The sequence below is a fragment of the Aptenodytes patagonicus genome, chromosome 1 (assembly GCF_965638725.1).
Source record: "Aptenodytes patagonicus chromosome 1, bAptPat1.pri.cur, whole genome shotgun sequence".
NCBI classification, from domain to species: domain Eukaryota; kingdom Metazoa; phylum Chordata; class Aves; order Sphenisciformes; family Spheniscidae; genus Aptenodytes; species Aptenodytes patagonicus.
In genome coordinates, this window is record NC_134949.1 from 205,844,972 (window position 1) to 205,867,902 (window position 22,931).

A 22,931-nucleotide genomic window follows, 5' to 3' on the forward strand; every position below is an offset into this window, starting at 1 on the left:
GGCCCTTGCAAGAGAGAACTGTGCCATGACCTTTGTTTTTAAGATGGTGCCAGCTTCGGACTGGGCATCCCAGTGGTTTCTGGGCATTGTGCAGTATGGTGGTGCAAGCACCTGCCTGCCCGGCAAAGACCCCCGGCTGGGGCGGGGGATGCATGGCTGGCGGGCCCCACACAGCTTTCCCGGGCACCGGAGTGTGGTTTGGGCTGCTGGATCTCCCACGCTCAGCTCAGGGGGAGATTCCTTATACAGCACGTCCCAGTCACAAAGACTCCGGTCACTTCCAAATTCAAGTTTTCATCACACTGTCACGACAGCATAGGCCGGCTTCTGACTTTACGTACTTCTGAATCTTGTTTTCATTGGCTAGGGAAAAATACTTTGCTGTGCGCTTGGCGTAACTCTTGGTTTACCTGCTAGGGGACAGATAAGACAGTCGAGTGTCATGCAGCCTTCCGACAGCAGCAAGAGTAGGAAAAAATAGGTATGTTTTACTCTTCTTTGCCTACTGTTTGAGGATTAGGTGGCACATGATGGACATGCTCAGTTTTTTGGATGAAAACTTCTCGTGTGTCTTGGGGCTCGGTGCTGAGCGCTGTGAGGAGGAAGACTGGATTGCTGTTGTTGGGGGTTTCTTTCTCTAAGTGTGTATGTGGATTACATTTAGTGTTGTAAGGTAGGTGTGGTAGACATACTGAATTTATTAGCTTATTAAGCAGTAGAGAAACAAGTACCTATTGAAATTATTCTGGTCTCTTAAATTGCTAATGAATGCAATTATACTTTGAGGGAGTTACGAATGTCTTCTCTTCACCATTGAAACACACCTTTGTTCAGCGAAAAAGAACTCCATCTTGTGCACGCCTTTACTTCCTACACTGGGGCTCAAACTTCTTTTAGTTGGGGACTTTGTAAGGAAATTTCTCTAAGGGTTGCTTTTGTTTTCCTGATGCAGGCAGTGCAGCCTGAGGAGCTCAGCCCACCCAGTCAGTGTGAAAGCAAGACAAACCAAGGAGCAGCAGATGAAGGAGAGGCAGCAAGGTCAGCTGGTGGAGACAGCAGTGTCACTTTAAGCTACCCCAGCCTCCATCTCCATGCGTACAGCATTGAGAGCATGACAACGTTTCCGAATGGCTGTGGAAATGGCACCACCATTACTTGTATAGTTATGGATAACAAAGAGCCCCAAAACCAGACTACCTGTGTCAGTCATAACGGGGGATACAGCACCAGCAACGGTCATGAGGAGGAAATTCAAGAGGATAAGCTCAGCCCTTCCAAAATCATGCGCTTTTTCACCACCCCTCGGAAACGGGCTAATTCCAGCTCCGACAGGCCTCGTTCTCTGGTTTTGATGGGCAACTCATCCACGTGGAATGCTCTGTCTTCCATCAGAAAAATGGGATCTTTCAAGAAGTTGAAATCTTCAGTTCTCCAAGGAATTCAAACAAGGGAATGCTCAGACATCTTAAATGAGAACGGTGTAGGCAAACATGGTTCAAATGGGGCAGTGGTAAGAGTTCAGACTAACAGGTATTCCTATTCAGGGCCTCTACATGATTTCCAGAACACAGTGGATGGTTTAGCTTCTGACTGCTCTGATGCGGAGGAGAGTGATGAGTCTTTCCTAAGGAATACTCATCGCTCACGCAGCATCAGGCGGGCTTATGGTGCTGGCCGCATAAACTTGCTAGACACGGATAAAGTTCAGAGTCATCACAACTGTATTAGGCCAACATCACCTGTCATCGCAGAGCCAAAGATCTGTGAAATTTTGGTGAAAGACTCTGAAAACAACAGGATCATTTATCGGAGAAGCAAAAGTTCGGATAATTTGAACTTTCTGAAAAAAAGCTCATTCAAACGGAAGTCCACCTCAAACCTCACCGACCTCAAGGTTGCAAATGAAAAAGAGATGCCAACAAGGACTGTGAGTGTTACTTCTGCTGACTCAGACAAAACCAGTGGGAACCCTGAAAGGAGATCCAAGCGATGGAAGAGCCCTATCAGGGCAAAGGATTTTGACCGAGTTTTGAAACTTGTCAGTAACGTTACAGATGTTGCATGGAAGAAGGATGGCCCTAAAAGCACCGCTCCTTCTCCAAGTGAGCAGTCCCAGAGAACAAGGTCAAACAGCAGACTGCATGATGACTACTCCCGCAGGGTTTCCAGCAGCACGGATCATGACAGAAAGAGATGCACCTCCCCGGTATCTAGTCCAGACTCTTCCTTGCCGGGAACACCTTGTCTGCAAAGCCCCACAGTTGCTCAGGATAAAGAGGCTGAAATGAATGTAGCTGCTGCTGAAGACAAAAGCCTCAGGACGTCATCAGGTATCCCAGACTCTGATAGCTTATCACCCACGCTGAATGACATTAGTCCATTTCCCAGTGAAGTGTTTTATTCAGACTTGGATGAACCAAAAGCTACCCAGCAGTTTACATATGAAGCTGAAAACCCTCACGTTCCGGTCAGGCCGACTACTCCAAAGCCTCGAAGTCCCACTGCAGAGAAGGTCAAGTGCAATATGAATTTCCAGTGCCCAAATCATCACAGCACATTGTCACTGAGCTCATCGGAGAGCGAGGAGAGAGTCGAGGTACCAGGGCTGAAGCTGGGCAGGAATCCTGTTTGCTTCCAGGACTCGGTGCAAACTGTGTACTATGATGATGGAAATGAAGACAGTGGCATAAGCAGCCACTCTCAGCTGAGCCTCAATTTAGCCTCTGGTGCTGAAGAGAAAAAGGAAGAGGTAAGAAAGAAAGCAAAATCCTTTAGAAGCTGTATATATATCTATCAGGTTTTGTCTTTATTAATGCAAAACAATGCAAACAATGCAAAATAACCTGAATACTAATGGCTATTGCAGCTTGTTATTGCTAAAATATGCTGACAGCAGTTATTTCCTTTAATATATTCTCTTCGGATGCTAACATCAAATTATTTTTTCTTTGTGCATTAATATCAAAGTTTTGGCAGCAAAGCTATTCATGTACGTTTTCAAGGGCAGCTTATTGCACCCTGCAGATGTACCAACTTGTCATGTGGTCTTGTCAGATTTTACCAGCCTAAGCAGAGTCTGGCTGTGTTTCCTTCCAAGCTGAAAGGTCTCTAAAGACTCTGTGTATTTTAAAGTAGTGTAAAACACTTTGCCTGTGAAAGCCTTGCAGAACATGGTAGTACTTGTAGAGCAGTGTGGTGTGAAAGATACAGTATAGAGGTTTAAGCATTCAGTTGTATCCGATGTTTTCACTGTGCAACGATGGCTATGCTGAGGGTAAACTATTTGGGTATTTATTTGCCTGCAAATTTCAAACAGCAGTACTTTACACACTGGGCTGTGTGTTGCTACTGATGTTCTAGTGAAGACGCCAGCGTTTCACTGCACCTAATGCATGATTTCATACTCTCAGTAGATGGGTAGATGTGCTGCAGCACCTCTGAGGTAAGTTCACGTAATAACCCTGTGCCCTTACCTAAAGCACTATGTGAGCTGGCACTGGATCAGTTGCAATGATTTGGCAGCGTTGGTGAATAGCTGTCATACGTATCCTGCACCCGTTTGAGATGGTGTGGCTCACCTCAGCCCCGGCAATGTACAGTAATGTGGTTTTGAGCTACTCGGGGTGAGGCAGCAGACAAAGGTTTGCTACTCATTGGGAAAAATACACCGGGGCAAAAATCCCTCTGGGTCTGTATGAATATGGAAACCATTTACAAAATAAAGCTGACATATCTTTTAAGCCACCTCAGTTTGACTAAAAGTATCTTATACCTTAGGTATGAGAAAGACAAAGGCAATTGTTGCAGCTGCACAAACTTCAGCCTTTCATGCTGTAAAGTCTTATAATGTCTGTGAAGCCATCTTACTTTTAAAAGCCTGGCATGGTTTTTGCAAACTAACTGTAAATGATTACAGAGCTTATCAATATTGTCCTTCTGCTGGAAAAAAGCGAGTTTGTTTACTGTAGTGCTTGCAGCTATGGTAAGATTGGAAAAATAAACCCCATGTGTATAAATGTTGGGGCTCTGAGGTTGTTCCTCTTCTGGAGTCCCAGCATTGCCACAGCCCTCCATCTTTTCCAAAACTCTCACTTAAGAGTGTATGCAAGGAGATACTTTCACACTGCCAGAGGAGGCGAGAGCCCTAGTGTGGACATATGTCAGTTGTATTTCTCGGGAATAAAATGGAAGTAGAATTAACGCTACTCATCTACCATCTAGTGGTGATCTGTGATCATGACCCAAGAGAAATTCAGCTTGTCCTCCCCTTGGCTCCCGACAAACCAGTACAGTTTTTAAATGAATGTGTACATTGGGTGGATAAAAGTTAATGCAGTTTTAGTTTTAATACCACATTCTGTTATTATCTAGCATGCAATTTAAACTTTCTCTTTATATTATAACATATTTTAGGTTAATTGTGAGTGCCTTCTAGTGCTCGCTTCAATTGCCTAAAATACGGAGCGTGCACTGGTGGCAGCTCTGGGTTTGTCTAGTGGGCAGGCGGCCATTGTGGGATGGAGCCCTGCAGGAGATGAAGGAAATGGCGGCCAGGGGATGGACTCCTTGGCTGCTAGGGCAGCAGCGAGGGGCTTGTAGCCCCCTCCCTCTGCTGTGAGCACTGCCTGAAGCCCTCTGTGTATGGCAAAACAACTGCGGCCACCCAAATGGTGCAGCTGCATCCAGACCTCTCTTCTGATTGAAAAAACCAAAATTTTTGGAGGTGATAGCTATGGATTGGAAGCAGGAGCTGTGCAGGACAGGATTTACTTCTGTCTTACTATGCAAGGGGTGTAAACTCTGTCCTCTCTTTTTTTCCATGCCTGCTCCTCATCCCATACACAACCCTAAAGCTGTGGCACTCAGGGTAGCTACAAAACAGGGAGAGTGTTATGGTTTCTCCCTGCCATTTTTTTGGAGGGTTTCATTGCTCATTTCCTCCTCCTTTAGAGCATGCTTCCCTCAGCATGGAGGTAACTTGGTACCAAAGATAACTTATGCCAGGTTATTTTTAATTGGAGTTTATTCAGCCTGCAGGCACTTTTATGAATGCCGCATACTCACACAATGAGGTCATTGGGGTTTGAACTCTTGACTACAATTCATTTTGAACTCTACCTTACACCTCCGTGTTACAGAACTGTACCCACCCAGCAAGTTGTTCTTGTGACAGTCAAGCGCTTCGTTCATTCTCAACAATCATTTGAGATGTAATGCTGAGCCATGCAAATTCAAAATTTTTAAGACTTTGTCTGAACCTTAAATACACTGTGTTGACAGACAAGCCTGCACTGTTTCCATGTTTCATGCGTCTTCTTTTCTGTATGGATTTCATGTAAAAGCCAGTATGTATTCCAGTACAGCCACTAAAATCTCTGTGGCTTGGAGACATATTTCAGTACAAAGCTTACAAGGTGCTAAGTGGTCAGGCTCAAACATGTTCTTCTTTCAGGACTGACTGCCGTAGCTGGAAGCAAATCTAGTTTATTCCCTTACCCACTCATCTAGTAGATTAGTTGGCAAATGAAGTCTGTGGAACTTGGTCCGTCTCTATATTTCCCCAATTGCGGAAACTAATGTTTCTACCTCTGACGCTGTAAAGCTGATTTTGCAGTGTTCACACAAGGGCGTCTATCCATTTGCCTGAATCGATGTTAGGGTTTTTTTTTCCCTCTGTGATTCAGTCTTGAGATCCTGTCACTTCTGTCACTTTGCTGGCTTCACCAAAATGGAAGACTTGGACTGGAGCAGGGGAGGCGTCTGGCCTTCTCGGTTGTTGGTCCTGCCAGAGGTTGCTTCCCAGGGAAGAGCTAATTAAGTGCAGCCTGGATCCATGCCTCAGCACTTCTTAAGCTACAGAGGTGTGAGTCACCAAAGCTTTCCCAGTCACTGCTTTATGCCACTGTCACTTATATTCAATATGTTGCTTTTAAATAGCATCAGGAGATGATTAAGTACAAGTTTTTATTTGGACTGTTTCACATAGTCTTTACTTTCCCAAAGAAGAGCCCCATGTCACTGTAAATGACAAAAATTTAAACCCTTTGCTTTGGACTGGCACGTGTCAGCCACTAAGGCTGCCTAAACAAAACACTGTTCTGAATGTTACAAAAAAGACAAAGCAAGTTATTTGACATTTCACCTAGTCTTTCACAAGCTCTTAGAGTACCTGCTATTTAAGTTGCTTTGCTGGCATCTGGCTTCACAGCACACCAGACTTTTTATTACTTAAATAACTTATCTGCATACTGTAAGTGAATGATAAATTATAGTGAAGAGGTAACTCTGCTGTAATTAGGGTTGAGTCACATTTTATTTGCAGACTGTATTTTAAGTGCTCTAAGACCTGTCTGTTGACTCATTTATGTTTGTGCCATGCGAAAGTCAGTGGTCCCAACTAATCCACTTCGTGCAGTCCCCCAGCACTCAACTGCTGGCAGAGTTGAGCTGGTCTTTCCCATACAGGTCTCTGGGCTCTAAATATTGAGCACAGATGACTTAACTTTGGGGACAGCTTAAGAGGAAGAAGAGCTGTATGGGTGGGAATACAGAGAGGATTCAGCTCTGTTCTCACTGCTCATCCTCCTGATTTCTTGCTTCAGAATGTGTCCTCACAGTGAAGGACCAAAGGGTGGTGGCTGGATGTGGTCATGTTCAATACCCACAAGGAGCGTGCAGCAGCCAGGAGCTGAGGATGGGCATCCTTGGTACCTATCGCAAGCTCCTGAGCGCTCTGGGGCTGCACATAAGCACACCTGCAGGGAGTTAGCTGGTTTCAGCTCTCTGAACTCTTCTTTTTGGATTTCTTCACCTCTGGTTCATCCACATGCAATTTAGAGTGTGGCTTAATCAGCTTAATCTGTATAACTGAAAATGTGCTAAACCGTGAAGGATGATTAGATAAAGTAAATAAAGGTGGGAACTTTTTAAACTAGGTTTATTCCTATGGGGCTTGTAATTTGGAGCGAGGACCCAAACTCCAGTGGCACTCTGGTCTTGCTGGCCACAGGGCCTGGAGACAGAGCAGCAGAGCACTGTAACAGGCTCTCAGCAGCATCTCTGACAGCAAACTGAGGTTTCAATTAGACTGATTGACATTGGATTTACGCTAAACTCTCTGAGCTGCTCTGCACAAGTCAGGATACGTTCACACAATGCCTCCACCCTTCACGGTTACTCAGAAAGTGGCTTCCAAGAGCACTTGCCCAGCGCTAAACCAGAAACCACTATGCATTGCTACAAACCCAAACTACAGAACCGATTACTGAAATGATGCAGAAGGGAGCCCTCAAAGGACACGTGTATCTTCCCATTGCAGCAAAAACTCTTCCAACTCGCTGCAGCAGAGCTGTCTGCCATTCAGTACAGCCTGTAATCATTTATTGCTGTATCCTCTACTAGGAAGAAGAAAAACAAGGCAGTGGTGACAGTAATCTGAATTCTGGATCAGGTTAAATTTTAGACCAAGTAACTGCAGTGCTGAATAAAACTGGCCATTCCTGAACACTGGTAGAGTAATCCAGGGGTTATTGTCATCCCTGTGAAAGGGTTTGTGGATGTTGAAAGGGGGAGTTCAAACAGACTCCGCTGCAGTTAGGCTGGGGAAAGCTTTCCATATTGCACACGTGTTCCTCTGCCTTTCCAGAGTGTCTGATATTTGAGTCTGCTGTAGCTCTCCTCTGACGTCTCAGTAATACCCAGGCACTGCTCACCCTGGGATCAGGAGTAATAGTACCCCAGAGAGTGGAATGGCACTTCTGGCCATGTAATGTGGTTTTTACATTGAGCATGGTGTTGAGTTGTCAGCATTGAAAATTCATCTGGACGCTAGGAGGTTGCGATGTCCAAACTGAGCACAGGCAGCTGCAGTTTCCTCTGAGCCACCTGCGTTTCCCCTTTCTGGCATCCGGAGGCTGCTGGGCTGCTCGTGGTACCGGCATGCTGAGGGGGATGCTGTGGCAGAGTGGGAGACTGGCCAAGTGCTGAGGAGACTGAGCACAGCAGCCTCGACTCTGCTTAGAGCTCAACCACAGCAGCCTCGCCCTTACTCCACGTTCTAGGAAGTAATAGTTTGCAGACGTAGAGCTGTCCAAGGCAGCTCCACCCCATGCAAGCTGGAGCTTGGACTGCTGCTGGGACCTGCCAGTGGCTGGGCTTGGGTTTACGCAGGGACGATGAAGCTTTGTTCTGGAAGGGTGGAGAGAGGGGGGAACCAGAGGAACTCCACCTGAGGAGACACTGAAGAGACGCGAAGGCCTATGGCTTTTTATGCTTTGCTTTGTTAGCGTAAAGTTCCACTTTCAACCTGTAGTTATCATCTGGCTTGTGAGGTTTGCCAGCGGATGTTACAAAGACAGCCTGGGAAAAGTTGCTTGTTTTGCCGAATAAAACAAAAATGGTTTTTTTAAGTCCTGTTACTTGATCTGGGGTGTTTTGAGTTGATTTAGAAATTACTTAGAGATATATTAGGGATTATTAATGCCTATACATCTTCTAAAAAGAGGTGGAGGATATGAATACTCCTTTACTATACACTACATGCTTGCTGTTCCAGTTCAGATACTGAAGAAGGGACAGCGTTAGAGCATCGCCCAGCCATACCCAATTATCGGTCACCAGAAAACTAGTGGAAATAGTTTTCTGGTTTTAGCGTGCTTGCATTTTTATATGACTGATGAGATTATTTCTGCAAAGCAAACACATTTCCCTGCAAACTCCGCTATGCCAGTTGGAAATGTTAGCTGATTTGGTTTTGGAAATGAGTTAGAGGAGAGGACGAAGGAAATCCTTGAGGCTGAAGAACAGATTTGAGAGTCATGAGATCTGCTTGTCATTTCCAGTTCAGCCCTATGCTTCCTCTGTGATTTACATGACTTAACTGCTTTGTGTCTGCTCCTTATCTATGAAATGTGGGTATTACGAAGGTGAACTCGCTAATCTTGGTAAGGCATGTTGCTGAGAGGGAAAGCATTATGCTTGTTGATTACGATAAGCAGGCTTTCAAGGATCAGGTTAAATGAAGCAAACCTGCATTAAAAATGCCTGAGAAATACATGGCCAAATTTTGTTTGTGGTTGTATCTATATAGCCTGATCTTTTAATGCAGTTTTATAGGTGTATTTGTTAGTTAAAACACCACAATTGCTTTGGTGTCAACAAATCCCAAGAGTAGAATTACATAAATTTTTTCCAATTTCTAAAACTTCCAAAATGAGTGTTTTACCACATAGTTTGTGTTGCTAATGGGGATTGATTTTACCATATTACAAGGCACAGTAATGTAATTTTACTTTATGACAATGCATAGTTTTTCCTGCATCCATTCTAGGAGCTCATACTAGTATAGTGCAGTGGTATTCGTTTAGGGGTCCCCCCCTTTGAAGCAGTGTTCTTCAAATTTTTAAACTGTGGGTCCACCCAATTTTTTTTGGGGGGAGGGAGGGAAGAAAAGGCAGATTAGCTTGCTATAATGTTTATAACTTCCAAGCAGCTAAGACTTATGTTAAATTTTTAATATGGTTGTATTACTTTGATGTCTTCTGCGTTGCTTGTTTGTATAGGTGTAAATGCATATGTTCTTAAACAGTTTTTTTGCAGTTGTTTCACAGATCGTATTCTCCTGTCTTGCAGACCACAGGTCAAGTAGCACTGTGTATTCTAGGGATAGATAATCAATGCATTTACTTGGGGTCTTTTCAAAGGCTAGTTAAAAAGATGCTAGTGGCAGAGGAGGCACAGGCATGTAAATAAAAAGGATATAGTGCAATTTGCATTTAATTAGAAAGGAATAGATGAAAATTTTCTTCCTGTAAGTGAATTGGACTGGTTTAATAATTCTGGTTAGTTGTGATAGAAGATAGAAACACGGATTGAATGGGTGCTTTCTTGTACAGTAAAAGCAATCATTTCCATGGTAACTATTGTTGTGATCGTATCACTGTTGGAAATTGTCAGCCTGTTGGATCAACAGGGAATTACTGGGCTCTCACAACACTTCAGGATCTTTTTATAAAATCTGGAAAGAAAGCAATAAATATATTTTCTCTGTGAGGCTGTATTGTATCCGGAGTCTCATAATCTCTGTGTCTGTCACAACAGTTTGCAAATAAAAATATTGATCATGTCCATGAAACATAAAACTAGCTTTTGACCTCAGTTAGTAGTGATGATAAATGAACTTCAACTAATGCTCCCCCACTGCTATTTAGCAACAAGAAAAAGTGCAAAGGTTGCCTTTTATCATGTAGCTGGGTGGAGACACGTTGTCCGGACTTTTACTCTGTTAAGTGAAGGTGATAAAATAATTTATGACCACTAGGTCATGATCACTTGGTCCTTTATAGTTTTGCTAGCTTATATGAATTGAAAAATCAATTCTAATATTACTACTGAGTTCCTAGCGTTTGGCAGTTAATGCGTTATATAGAAATACCAGCTAATTAATAGTAACCAATTATAATACTGGCATATAGCTGTCATTGCTAGCATAAGAAATTTGTACGTTTTTATATAGACTCCTAAACACACACAGAAATGTGTACTCATGTGACCAAAACACAGAGATATCTACATGAAATAGCACAAATGCTGTGATTTTTCCCTATAAATATTCCAGTTTCTGCTTTTAAGCCTTGTCATTTACAAAGAACATGACTGATGATCCATCACAAGTTTTCAGTGAAAATATGTAGTAATCATGTTCTGATACATCTCAGCCTACTCAGGTTTTCTTCGTAATTTATTCTCAGCCAGAATTATTATCTGTTTCATTTATCGTATCTTTTTATAAATTGCATTTGGAAATGAATATACATTTCTTGCAAAGACATGATTAGGTTTTGATTATCTCCTTTCTCTGGATTAGAAAAAGGCAGCTGTAGTTAGCAAGGTTGCATTTCAGCCAGGCAGCTCAAAAATACAGAGATACCAAAACAAGAAGCAATGCAACTTCTTGTGGAGCTATAAAAAAAAAAGGCTGAAGGGGCCAGTTCCTTTAGTGAAAAACAGCTATGAAATACCCTTGAGCATCAGCTCCCCCAGGGGTTCATGGGCAGCAGCAGCAGCCTGTCTGTGTGGCCCTGTGGCACAGCTGCTGCTTTGGCAGAGGGAAGGGAGGAGGATGCTCTTTCCCTTGGAGACCAGCAAGGCTGGAGGTCCTTGTCCAGGAGGCACCTACCTGTGACTTCCCAGCAGATTGCCAGGTAGAGAAAAAACTTTTGGGAGATTTAAGTGTCCCCTTATACTGCCATGCTTGTCTATATGTACACATTATGAAGCATTAATTGTATCAGTACATTTAGAACATAAAAACAAAATTTAAAAAATCCAAATAGGTGATGGTAGAGGTAGAAATGCAGATTAGTGGGCAGGGAGCCTCAGCAGTGTACACAGGCATCAACATGTTTCTAGAGCGGTGATTTTATTTTCATTAGGGAGTTTATTGGCATAAACACATGAACAAAAAAATCACACAGGGATTGTTTTCCCTTTGCCATCATGATGACTGCTGTATGTCAGCCCTCACAAGCATACCAACAGCAGCAAGGTGACCAGCAGCGGGCTGTGTTGGGTCAGACTTACAGCTGGGGCTTTTTCTGCAGTGGAGAGTATGGGCAGGTATAGGATGAAGGGTTGTTCGTGGTTGGTGTAACTGTGCCAGCAAAAGTCCTGCCATGCAATTTCAGGTACTGGCAATTTTTTGCCATTTCACTGAGTTGCATCCATATAAGCAACACTTTATCAGTACTGTACAGATCGGATCTCATGCTCCTTGGGCAGCGCTCCCTCTGAAGACAATTTTGGGTGCTGAATTTATCAAATATACAGTGTAGTCTGAGTAATAGTTGCAGAACCTGGCTCTCATCTGGCTATAAAGGCTAAGCTAAGATTTCAGTGGTTAAACACCTGATGCTGATGTTGCTTACATTGGTATTAATGAGTAACAGGGAATGCCAACAGCAGTCATGTGCTGTTAAATGCAACAGGGTTGTATCAGTGCCAGGTCAAGTTGAGTGAGATCATGATCAAATCCTTGAAGCTGCTGTGCCTGGATTGTGAAATCAGTCTGGGCCCAGGCAAAGGAGAGATTGGTCTGGCTGGGCTCAGGCTCCGCAGTGTAGTTGTCTACCTGGAAGCAGGCTGGGAAAGCTCCCGCCGTAGCCTGGTCGGTGCGGTCAGGGGGCCCTGGGGAGCACACCTTAAACAGCACACCTGAAAGTGGCACCTAGAGCTGAGCTGAGTTACCTAAAAATAGCTGTCAAGTGCAACGAGGGGCAGGTATCCAAGACAGGGGTGCACAACTGGAAAGCACCTTGTGGGGAAGGTGCACCTTGCTGGAGTGGGAGATGGGGACCAAGCAGGGTTCCCCACAGCATTGGGGAACATGGTTGTAGTCCCATCTATATCTCTACCTGCAATCAGGTTTGGCAACCTGATTCCTACCGGTAGTGCTCTGTAGGCTTGGCTGACACTCTTGTTTGGGGGCTCAACTTGATTGCCTGAACATTAGCACCCAGCGCTGCTAGAGGTGCCCTGACTGGTTCACCCTCGTGTCCAGGGGCTGCTTCTGGATGGCCCACGCCTCCTGTAGGTCCTGTGTCATACTTGCATGATGCATGGTATGTGGAAATATTTAGATCTCTTAGGACATTTGAAATGGCCCCAGGTGCCTATGTTCAGGCAACAAAATCTTGCCCCAGGTTTCTACAGGCTACGATGACAGCTTTAACATCTAGCTAACATACAGACACCTCCATTGCAGACATCAAAATTTAGATGTGGAATCTGGAGCCGAATCCCACCCTAAAAGTGACATATTACATGGGAGCAATAGCAAATAAAAATGTAGCCTGGATCGAAGTAAATGTTTATTTTAAATGGTTGTATTTGCAGATAAACTGCTCTCAGAAAAAAGGAAAACGATTGAAATACAACAATTTAACTAATAAGCTGTTATAGGAATTTAGCTGTCCAGATAAAATTAATTCATTTGCATCAATATAAATAAGTAGAGCTGTTTGTGTTTGCAGTCTCAGAAGAAACCTAACCTAGGATACAGCCTAAAAGACAAGCTGAATAATCTTGATTGCTAGCATTGGTGATCCTGTGCTGTCGCTAGACTAGCAGGTGTGAATTTCAGAAAATCCTATGTGGATTCAGCTTAGACCTTTATTTCTCAGAAATCTTGAAATTCCTTGAAATTTTTGACCAACACTTACAATGCATGAGTCAGTGCATGACATTTTGATTTTCATCCTATATGAAGTACCGTGTATATCTCTATTCGTGTCTATGGATGTTACCGATAATTGTAGAACGTAAACCTGACTTCACTTATAAGGGATTAATCAAGAGAAGGTCATTTGAGGTCAGTGGTACTGCACCAGTATAAAGCCAATGACAAGTGGAGCAAAATTGTTTCCTCAGAATTTTTTCACTGATGTCAAGAATCACACTTATGCTTAAGTGACTGCAATACTGGAGCCTATGAGTTGTGTGCTGGATATTTTATTCCTACTAGTAAGTGGTCACTTGATCAGGTCCTGCTTGAGTAGGTCACTTAGAGGAATGTGAGGTTATCAGTCTGTTTTCCTCTCATTTTTCCTATGAGAGGATTACATTTTCTGTTTTATTAATATTCTTCAATGCAGTTTATAGATCTAAGCCTAAAAATACACATCCTTCAGCATTGTTTATTGCACAGCAGAGATTAATCTTGCTGTCATTTGGATCACTACTATAGGTGGAGTGCTGCAGAAGGAGAGCAGTCATCTCTTTGCAAATGTTATTGCTCAAGATAGGGCTGTAAAAAGCAGATTAGGAGATAACATGTGACGTGTCCTTCCCTCAGTCTAAAAGTCCAGGATCATGGGATGAGCTTCGCCTGACTGGTTACACAGAGAGTATGCTCACATTTGTAGTTCTTAGGGACAAGACTGCAAAACAAAAACATAAAATGACTCTTATGAGCTTCTGTCTCAGTCACTGCATATGTGGAGACCCTTTACCTGTGTCTGATTCTGAGGTAAGAACCTTATTTAACCTGTCATTTTGCTGCTCTGACGTCGGAGGGGCTGGTTGAAGGGACAGCTTTGCTGAAGCTGTGTCAGTGCTCCAGCCAGGGAGTCACTCTCTGTTGAATTGCTTATGCTATTAAAATTGGTCCTGAGCTAAAATCTGCAGAGAAGCTGAAGCATGCTTGAGTGACAGGTGTGACACCATAGAAATCAGAACCTATGCAAGTGCTCTATTTAGAATAAATTTCATGCTGTAATTGAAATAATTGAATGTAGAGCAGTGTATGACATCATTGATCATTTTTCATACCTTAATTGCAGTAATCACGTTAAAATGCTAACTGTTTAATAACTCTGCCTACTAGCTGAAGTGGTTTCATACAGTGAAATTTTTCTTAAGCTGTCTTTCAAATAAAAAGCAAAATCTGCCCACTGTATCAGGTGGCCTTCTAAAAAAGGTTCATCGGAGTTGTACTGGCCTGGTTGAAAACGGTGAATACAAATTTTTATGTGCAGTATTTTTTCTCAAAATAAATACTGCAGGAGTTTTGCTAGAAAAGTTTACAGCAGTATTACTCCAAATGCATTGAAATCTTTAAAAATGTTGCCTCTAACAAGTATTTCAGTTGAGGTTATTTTGTTTCCAAACTTGCAGTACCAGTGCAATTATGATACCTGTAGGCATTAACCTCTGTGAGCCAGATGTGCTGTTAAATAGGAACAACATGCTCACTTTCCAAGCTTCCTCTCGAAAAACGTCAGTTTCTCCTGTGTTTGTGTTATAATGTATCTCTGGTCCTACTCCGTATGACTATAACCTCCCTGAGTGTATAGAAAATCAGCTTCTCCCTTCCAAACTGGATGAGCTCGCTCATGGCTACACAATTCTCTAGCTCTGACCCAAGTGGGAGTGTGGGAGTGAGTGGTAGGAGGGGGTGCGACAGCCTGTGTTGGTATCGGCTTACAGTTACGTGGGACTGGCAAGCAGTCAAACTGCAGCCATACTGCTTATTTTCATCACTGAATAGAGGTGAAGCAGAGGAATATCATAGAATGATAGAATGGTTTGAGTTGGAAGGGACCTTTGAAGATCACCTAGTCCAACCCCCCTGCCGTGGTCAGGGACATCTTTCACTAGATCAGGTTGCTCAAAGCCCCATCCAGCCTGACCTTTAACACTTCCAATGATGGAGCATCCACGGCTTCTCTGGGCAACCTGTTCCAGTGTCTCACCGCCTTCATTGTAAAGAAATTCTTCCTTATATCTGATCTAAATCTGCCCTCTTCTAGTTTGAAACCATTGCCCCTTGTCCGGTTACTACAGGCCTTGGTAGAAAGTCCAGAAACACAGTGTGCTGGTTGAATTATTTTTACCGGTGTTTCATGTAGCATCCTATTTGTGCATAGGAACAAGTTCTGTGAGTGCCAGAGCTGTCTTTCCAAGACATCATTCAGTGGATTAAGTGTTTATCATAGGGCCTGTCTGTACTGCTGAGGTAATAGGTGAGTTTGCCTAAGAGGTTCTGGTGGTTGAGTGTTGACCTTACTCAGCACAAACATCATGATGTCTTTCCTTTGCAAAGTTACTCCCTTCCTGAATTGTCAGTTGCATTTATTGTATTTATTATGGTAACGCTTCCTTTTTAGCAATGTTAACTTGATCTGCCATATGAAAAACTCACAAATGATTAAGTGTCAGAAAATTCTGTGGCTTATTTGACTTGTTCACATTTAAAAAGGTTGTTTCTGATGACCACTGGAAGAGGTCCCCATCCCAGGATGAAGAAAAGACAGACACACAAAAGGTCACACCCAGGAGATGGGGCTCTGGAAAAAGATCTCGTCCCAGACCTCTCTCAGACTATGGCCAAATGTCGATCAGAAGTTTTGCTATACCAGAAGATGCAGTTGCGGTGGAGTCTCAGAAGACTGACTGCACAGATGGAGAAAATCAGCCAGGACTGGCTTCCGTCAGGTCTGTGATCCAAAGCAATACAGTAGGCTACCACAGAGGGCAAAAAAGAAGACCCATCTCCGTAATAGGTGGGGTCAATTTCTATGGAAGCGGTCCGGCAGAAGAGATAGAAGGTCTGCTGACACAAGTAAGATAAGAGACGTGCTCTCTGCAAACTGCAAAAGACCCTTTCACTTCCTTGTCTCTATCTTCAGCCTAGAAAATAGAATGGATGCTTCCTTCTCTTCCTTCCCTTTTGTCAAGCTGACATTGTGTACTTACAATTCTGCTTTCCTGGTCACTAATTATTTTGTCTTGTTGTTAAAAAGCAAAACAGCATGGAATAAAACTGATACTGACTTTGGGATAATCTTTTCTGTATTGTAAATTAACCTTATTTCTTTCTTGGGATGGTTGTTACGTCTCATATTGGTGTACAAGAGCTGATTTGTGTGTAATACAGCTGTGTGTTTAGCCACCTTACAGGATGTAGGGCCTGAGGAACAGAGGAGTACAAACAATATGGTAGTAACACATTATTTATCGATCATTTCAAATTCTCCAAAAGCAGGCCTGTTCAAAACCTGTGGCATTAGCTGTGGTGTTCAAAATCTTGGTATTGGCATAGCAACGATACTTAACATATATAAGGAAGTAGCTTTAGAAACTTGGTAATAGATTAAGGAATTAATGAAATGAAGAAAGAATCTAAGAAAACTGAATATGAAAAAAACCCCATCCTGTTTATGTACTACTAAATCGACCTAATGGAACGTAGGAAGCCTGTAAGAAAATAGCAAGTGGTTAAGTTAGTACTTGAGCCGTACCTATATAGTTATTTGCCATCTCTGTTGGCTTAGGTAAGAGACTGAGAAATAAAAAACTTCTGAAAGATAAAAATAGCTCCTTTTTTCCTGGAGGTAGTCCTGAGCAGGTACAATGTGCAGAGGAACTTACTGTTCTGATGGTAGTGGTGGCCCCATCTTGTAGTTGGTTACAGAGCTTCAGGCTCACGGGCTTTTGTAATACTGCACTGATCAGGTGTTTTCCACTTTCCAGAAAGCTGGAGGACTCCTACCTAAAGCAGTTGTCAAGCTGATAAAGCAACAGAAAAAAGGAATAGTATTTACATCCTCAAAAAATGTGATTCCAGTGGTTATTAATGGAATTTGAATCTTCTTAATCTTTCTCATGCTACTTGATCTCCTGCTGGGAAGTTCAATGCAGTATCAGTCATGGGTACAGTACTCCCCCTGACTGAAATCAAATGCTAAAACAATGACAGGATTTTCAGTCTCCTGTGAAAAGCAGTTTTTAACATGAACATTGTTATTGTATATTGCACATTTTTTCTTTATAATTCCCTGATGAAAAAATGCATCTTGAAGCAAAACTCCAACTGAAGCTAATGAACCTTTTAACCTGGCAAAGGCCATAGTTTCAAACCCTACATAATTAGGATATTTTAAAATTAATTTTATCACTACTTAGCTTGGAGGAAAAAAAAAGAGGAATATTGCTATAAATTCTAGGCCATCTTAGTTAAGAATAATAAATGGATTTCAAGGGATAGTAAGTATTGGCAACCCAAATAATCCTTGTTGTAACATGGAAGTGATTTAACACTCTCCAAGCCCTTCCATTTACTGCTGAAAACAACTTGATATCTCTTCAAACCTTGCTCGCATCAGTTTATTAATGAAGGAACATGCATCAAGGCAGCTATTTGAGTTGACTCTTTCCGTGCTCCGATGCTGCCGGGAGGGCTGGCTGGGGTTAAACGAGCACATTGCTGGATCACTGTGGTCAAGACCAAAACTATGGAGCATTCCCAATGGGGACACATTTTTAACCCAAATGATGGCCTTCCCAGGCCTGCCACTGAGTAACAAACAGCACATCCTTGTCCGTCCAGGGAAGGGATCCGGACTGAAGCCTTACAAGAAAATTTTAGTTGCCCAGAAATAAATAGCTTTGTTGCTTAATCAGCCAGTTATTTGCGTATAGTAATTGCCATCACTTCTATTAGCTATTTGATGCAATATATCGGACTTACTCTTTGTGGTGTTATTCAGTGATAGGATCCTGGTATATTGCTAAAGCACTGAAGAAATGAGGTTTAAAGATGAGGTTGTAGTTAAATCATATTCAATACACACAGAGGTTTTTGGCAGTCATATTAGCAAGTAAATTTGTAGATGAAATGTAAAAAAGGACTCACGAAGCAGGAATACATGTGCTAGAAGTATTTTATGTGGGACTTTCGAAGACTGATCTTCACCTTGATGATTTTTTTTCTTAAAAGCTTTGAAAACCCACAGGAATATTTGAAAAATGTAATGCTAATTCCTTCTTTGTTGTGTTTTGTTTTGGCCTGACAGCTTAGGTGTGACAAAACGTTTTCAAACAATACTAAATTACTGGTTTCATAATAGGGTCATAAAAATAAAAATAGAGATCATAAAAAACCCAACCCTGATCTTTTGGATTACTTGACAGAAGGGCCTATGGACAGTAACAACTGAAAGATACGATGTAAAGACAAGTTTCTCCGAAGTTCATATGCTGAGGTCTGGCTGTTTAATGTTGAATGTTTATGCAAGGTCATTCAGCCTGGCTAATGTGGAGTTGTTCAGGGACGACATAAAATTAGACTCAATTTGCAAATAAAACAGCGGTAGGTTCTCTAATCATAATTAAGCAAATGAATGATTTAACTAAAGAAAATGGCTTCTAGATAAAGTTATGAGTAAATATTACCTCTTTTTAATGAGACTCCTGGGATGTTCAGAGCAGAGGATCATTTAGACAATTGTTTTTGTCTCGTAAACTATGTTTATTTTACTTAAAAGCAATACATTTATTTGAAGAAAGCAAGCATCCCAGGAAATGAACACAACTTCCAACTGTAGCATTTCTGGTCATTCTTCCGCTTTGGGTTTCCCTTCAGATGTGTGTTTACAACGCCAGCCGGCATTGCGCAGGCTGTTCTCAAAGCAGTTAGATCCCAGAGCGTTTGGGCACGGAGTATTACAAGATGAAAATTATCGAGCATGTCTGATCATAACAGAAGGCTAAGGAGCTTTTAATGTAACAGAGAACTGTGACATAAAAAAATATTTTCTGCAATGCTGGTGGATATGGTATGCAGTGTTCAAGTGTCTGAATGTAAATTCAAAGTAGGGGATTTTACTGGCCCTGTAATTAGCTGGACTATCTGAAGAAACCTTACTTCATACCTGAGTTTTGCTCAGTTGGACTTGCTGGTAGCTTTACTAATACTGGATTTTCCTGTTTTCTCTGTAGCCTGTAACACGGCCACCTGTTCCAGCGCACCAGGTACCCCCTTACAAAGCTGTTTCAGCCAGGTTCCGGCCGCTCACGTTTTCACAAAGTACCCCCATCGGCCTGGACCGGGTTGGACGAAGGCGGCAGATGAGAACATCTAACGGTAAGATGGGCGAGTCTTTTTAACTTTCTAGATCTCAGCTTTGTACCCCAGCTTGGTCAGGAAGTAGATTGTAGTGTGGAACACAAAAGGGTGCGAACCAACTCAGCAACAAAGTAGTACGCAGCTAAGTTGCTTTGTTTTATAACTTTCTCATTAGTAGCTTTTCCTGTGGTGTACGTGTAAAACTTGTTTTTCACACCTACTGTTTGACATTGCTATGGTTTATTCTTCTGTACCAGTTACACTCCTGTATTTTTCACTCTCTATTCACATACTTGCCTGAAGATAATAATAGAATATGAAGAAAGTAAGGTCTAATATGCTTGAGTTCATACCCAAACCATAGCCACACTACACATGTATTTTTAATTTTCTGTTTGCCATGCATTCAGCTATTACCTAGATAGGCAAGCCTTAAATAATTAAGCAGCTTGTTTCAGAGAACTCTATGCAGTTGCAGTTGCTTACTCAGTGGTGAGTGTAGCCCAACCAGGGTTCTGGGACATGATGGACAGATTCTTGGAAAAGATTGCCTTTTCCGAAGCAGTACCCTTTATCAGACTCTCTGATGTGCCCTGTGTATTTTTTCTGTAATTGTTTACTATTAGCATGCAATGCTGTCTTGAGTTAATAGAAAGTCATATCTAGTATCAGTGGAACATTTCTTGGCAGGTGGGACCAGAAGAACCTGGGTTTATACCATTTGTGTTTTTTCAGACCACCGTGAGCATAATCTAAACAGTTATTCATGTTTTGCTGGCAAGGGTCGGACATAAATGCAAAATTTTCACTTTATATTCTTCACCGTTAATAGTGAACAAACACTATGGGAACCTTCACTCTGCCTCTCTGTGGAGAGAGTAAGTGAAGGTGTCTGGATCAGGGCTTGCCATGACTGAAGTAGGAAAGTTAACAAATAGCATTTTCAATGCTTCTTTATTAAAAATTTGCTTACTAGTCAGTACCTGGCTTTTATGGTTCTAAGCTAAGTTTTAGCTGCAATAATATCCAAATGCTGCTCAAAAAATCTCTCAACTACAAATTAATTTATATAGGAACATTTTAAAACTGCATTTTCCAGTCTTCAATAGAGCATGACAGTTTTCTTCAAAAGGTGCTCTCCAAGGAACAGAGTTGAGAATTTCTAACTATAGCAATGAGATGCATTACATATACTATATTAGTATTCTCCTTTTAATTTATATTGTAGTAAAATATTGGGAACTACTTTAAAACCCATGCCTGGAGTGTGTCCTTGCTGTTTGTATCTCAATATACTTAATGATCCAGGATCCGGATTAGACATTGAGGTAAATTTGACATCTAATGCTGCAACCCTTGCTGAGATTATGTGGTATTTCAGTCCCAATTCCAGAAGGACCACTCACAGAATAACAGGTTTGCCATGAGCTGGTTTCAAAAAAAGAGACTCTTTACGCATCACAGAGTAGGGATTCCTTTTTTGTTTTTAGTTATCCTTTCCATTTCATGTTTGGAAACCACATGAAATAATATTAGTTGCCTAGACGACTGCCTGAGAGTAGTATCTTTCCAGGTATTTAGCTTTTGAATAACTGGTCTCCTAAACATAAGCAACAGGATGACAAACACACAAAGCAAGGTTTCTGCCACTTTTCAAGACAATGAAGCCAAAGCAATATTGATTATGCTAGATGTGACTTTTATGACTCATCACAATAAACACAGCAGTTGAGCAGGAAAAGCTTCTGAAATCAAAGCCCTGAAGGCAAGTGGGGCATATCATGGACTTCACAGTTCGAGAGCAGTTGCAAAGATCTGTTAAGTAGCTCCAGCAGAAAATAATAAAGTGACTAGTGTCACACATTCTGATCTTTTTCCTTTTCCTCTTAAATTCACAAGGCATTTCCTTGTCTTTGAACATGTGAGAGTTTTTTGTTTGCTCATGTACAGTGAAATTTGATAGTACAAAAGCCCTTTATTACAGAAAGAAATTCTAAACCCAAGCACTGAAAACCAGTGGTATCTTATTTTAGTTACTTGCTAAAGCCTAATACATTGCATGTCTACTTTTATAATAATGGGAGATAGAATTGGAGATGTAAATTTTTAGAAAAACAGCTGTTACAAGACAATAAATCATCATACTGTAGGAGACAGAGTAAAAACCAGCCAACACGTAAGGGAAACTTCCCTTGAGACTTATATTGCTACTCTTGTGCAAGGGTTACAAGTTTTAAATTATATTAAAGAGGTTACCTATTTATCACAGTAGAGCAATTTTTATAAGTATCTTAAAAACTAACCCATCTTTTTTGCATATCGTGGTGTGGGACTTGAATTTGGCTAAATTAATTGGTGAACTCCTTTAGGTAGGCTCAGCTCTGAGTAGGTAGGGTGGGATTCAGCTCGAGTTTAAGTCACCTAAATGTAGTCTAAATGTAGGTACCTACATGGGAGTTAAACATTTGAACACCCATTACAGGCAGTGGAGGTCTAGGGCTTGATTCAGTTACCCACCCCAGGGTCCAGATGCGTGTGGGATACCTGAGTACCAGCTGGCAGATATGACAGAGAACCTATGGGAGACCTATTCCTTTCTTCAGTGGCAGCTGGAGGCCAACAGGATATACAAAATACTTAAAATGGCGCTAAGTATCTACGTTTAAACAACTGATCTGAGGCCCTAGCCATTGCAGTCAATGAAGGTTAGAGTAGGAACTGCCTTTGGATGAGATGACTTGCTCTCTCAGCTGTTTTAAGTGTGACCAATACCTGCTGATTTAGATGGTTCGTTCAAATGTGGATTCTGGCATTTAGATTAAGAAATTTAAATGTCTTTAATTCAAGTAGTATCCTGTCCTGGATGTTTGCCTACAATGTTAAACTACCGTCAAGGTTTTCCCAGTTCATCAAGGTTGGGTAACTGAGTAGGTTTCATCCTGTGTGGAGCACAGCTCAGGAACTGAGGTGCAGATAAACTGGCTGTTGGGGAGAGGAGATTTTCAGGTTCTCCATCGCTATCACCGATCAAATAAACACCCCCCCCCCCCCAAATAGGTTATTGGCCATGGAAGTGAACAAACAGAAGTTATTAATCACTCCTCGAGAGAAAACAGTTCCCTGCTTGCTACCATCTTGCTACCCTGTCCTTGCTCCCCCACCCCAAAAGAGTGACGATATAAGTAGGACAATATGCAGGAAATGCAAATTCCCGGGTTACAACACCGAGTGCCATGTTTGTGATTACCAGGAGGTGGGTGGAATATGTCTGATGTTGCAAGCACCTCCATGGCAGTTGCTGTATTCTGTGGCCAAAGTGCCTGAAAAGATCAGGGAGGCAGAAAGACTCATGGGCAGGACCTGAAGGGGCATCATGAAATCCACTACCACAGGCTAAGCAGTCCCAGTGTTGCTGGGGACAGAAAAGCCTCTGGACCAGAGGATGATGGCTATGTGATACTTTGAAGGATGGGACTCTTAACTTATGGGAAAAGATAAAAACTATGCTGGTGGGTAATGGGATTGTTAG

General features: G+C 42.1%; 1 protein-coding gene across 6 annotated transcripts in view; it reads left to right on the forward strand.

The window, feature by feature from the left end:
• The window catches only part of SPATA13 (spermatogenesis associated 13), a 168,402-nt gene that overhangs the window by 119,090 nt on the left and 26,381 nt on the right, over positions 1-22,931 (forward strand). For 4 of the 6 annotated variants that reach the window (XM_076328076.1, XM_076328080.1, XM_076328077.1 and 1 more), the window contains exons 2-4: positions 953-2,749; positions 15,755-16,117; positions 19,276-19,420. In XM_076328076.1, coding sequence (XP_076184191.1) covers positions 953-2,749; positions 15,755-16,117; positions 19,276-19,420 — 2,305 coding nt within the window. Of the gene's footprint in view, positions 1-952; positions 2,750-13,867; positions 14,024-15,754; positions 16,118-19,275; positions 19,421-22,931 lie in introns of those variants that run through there. The other 2 variants (XM_076328081.1, XM_076328078.1) reach the window with 2 other exon arrangements.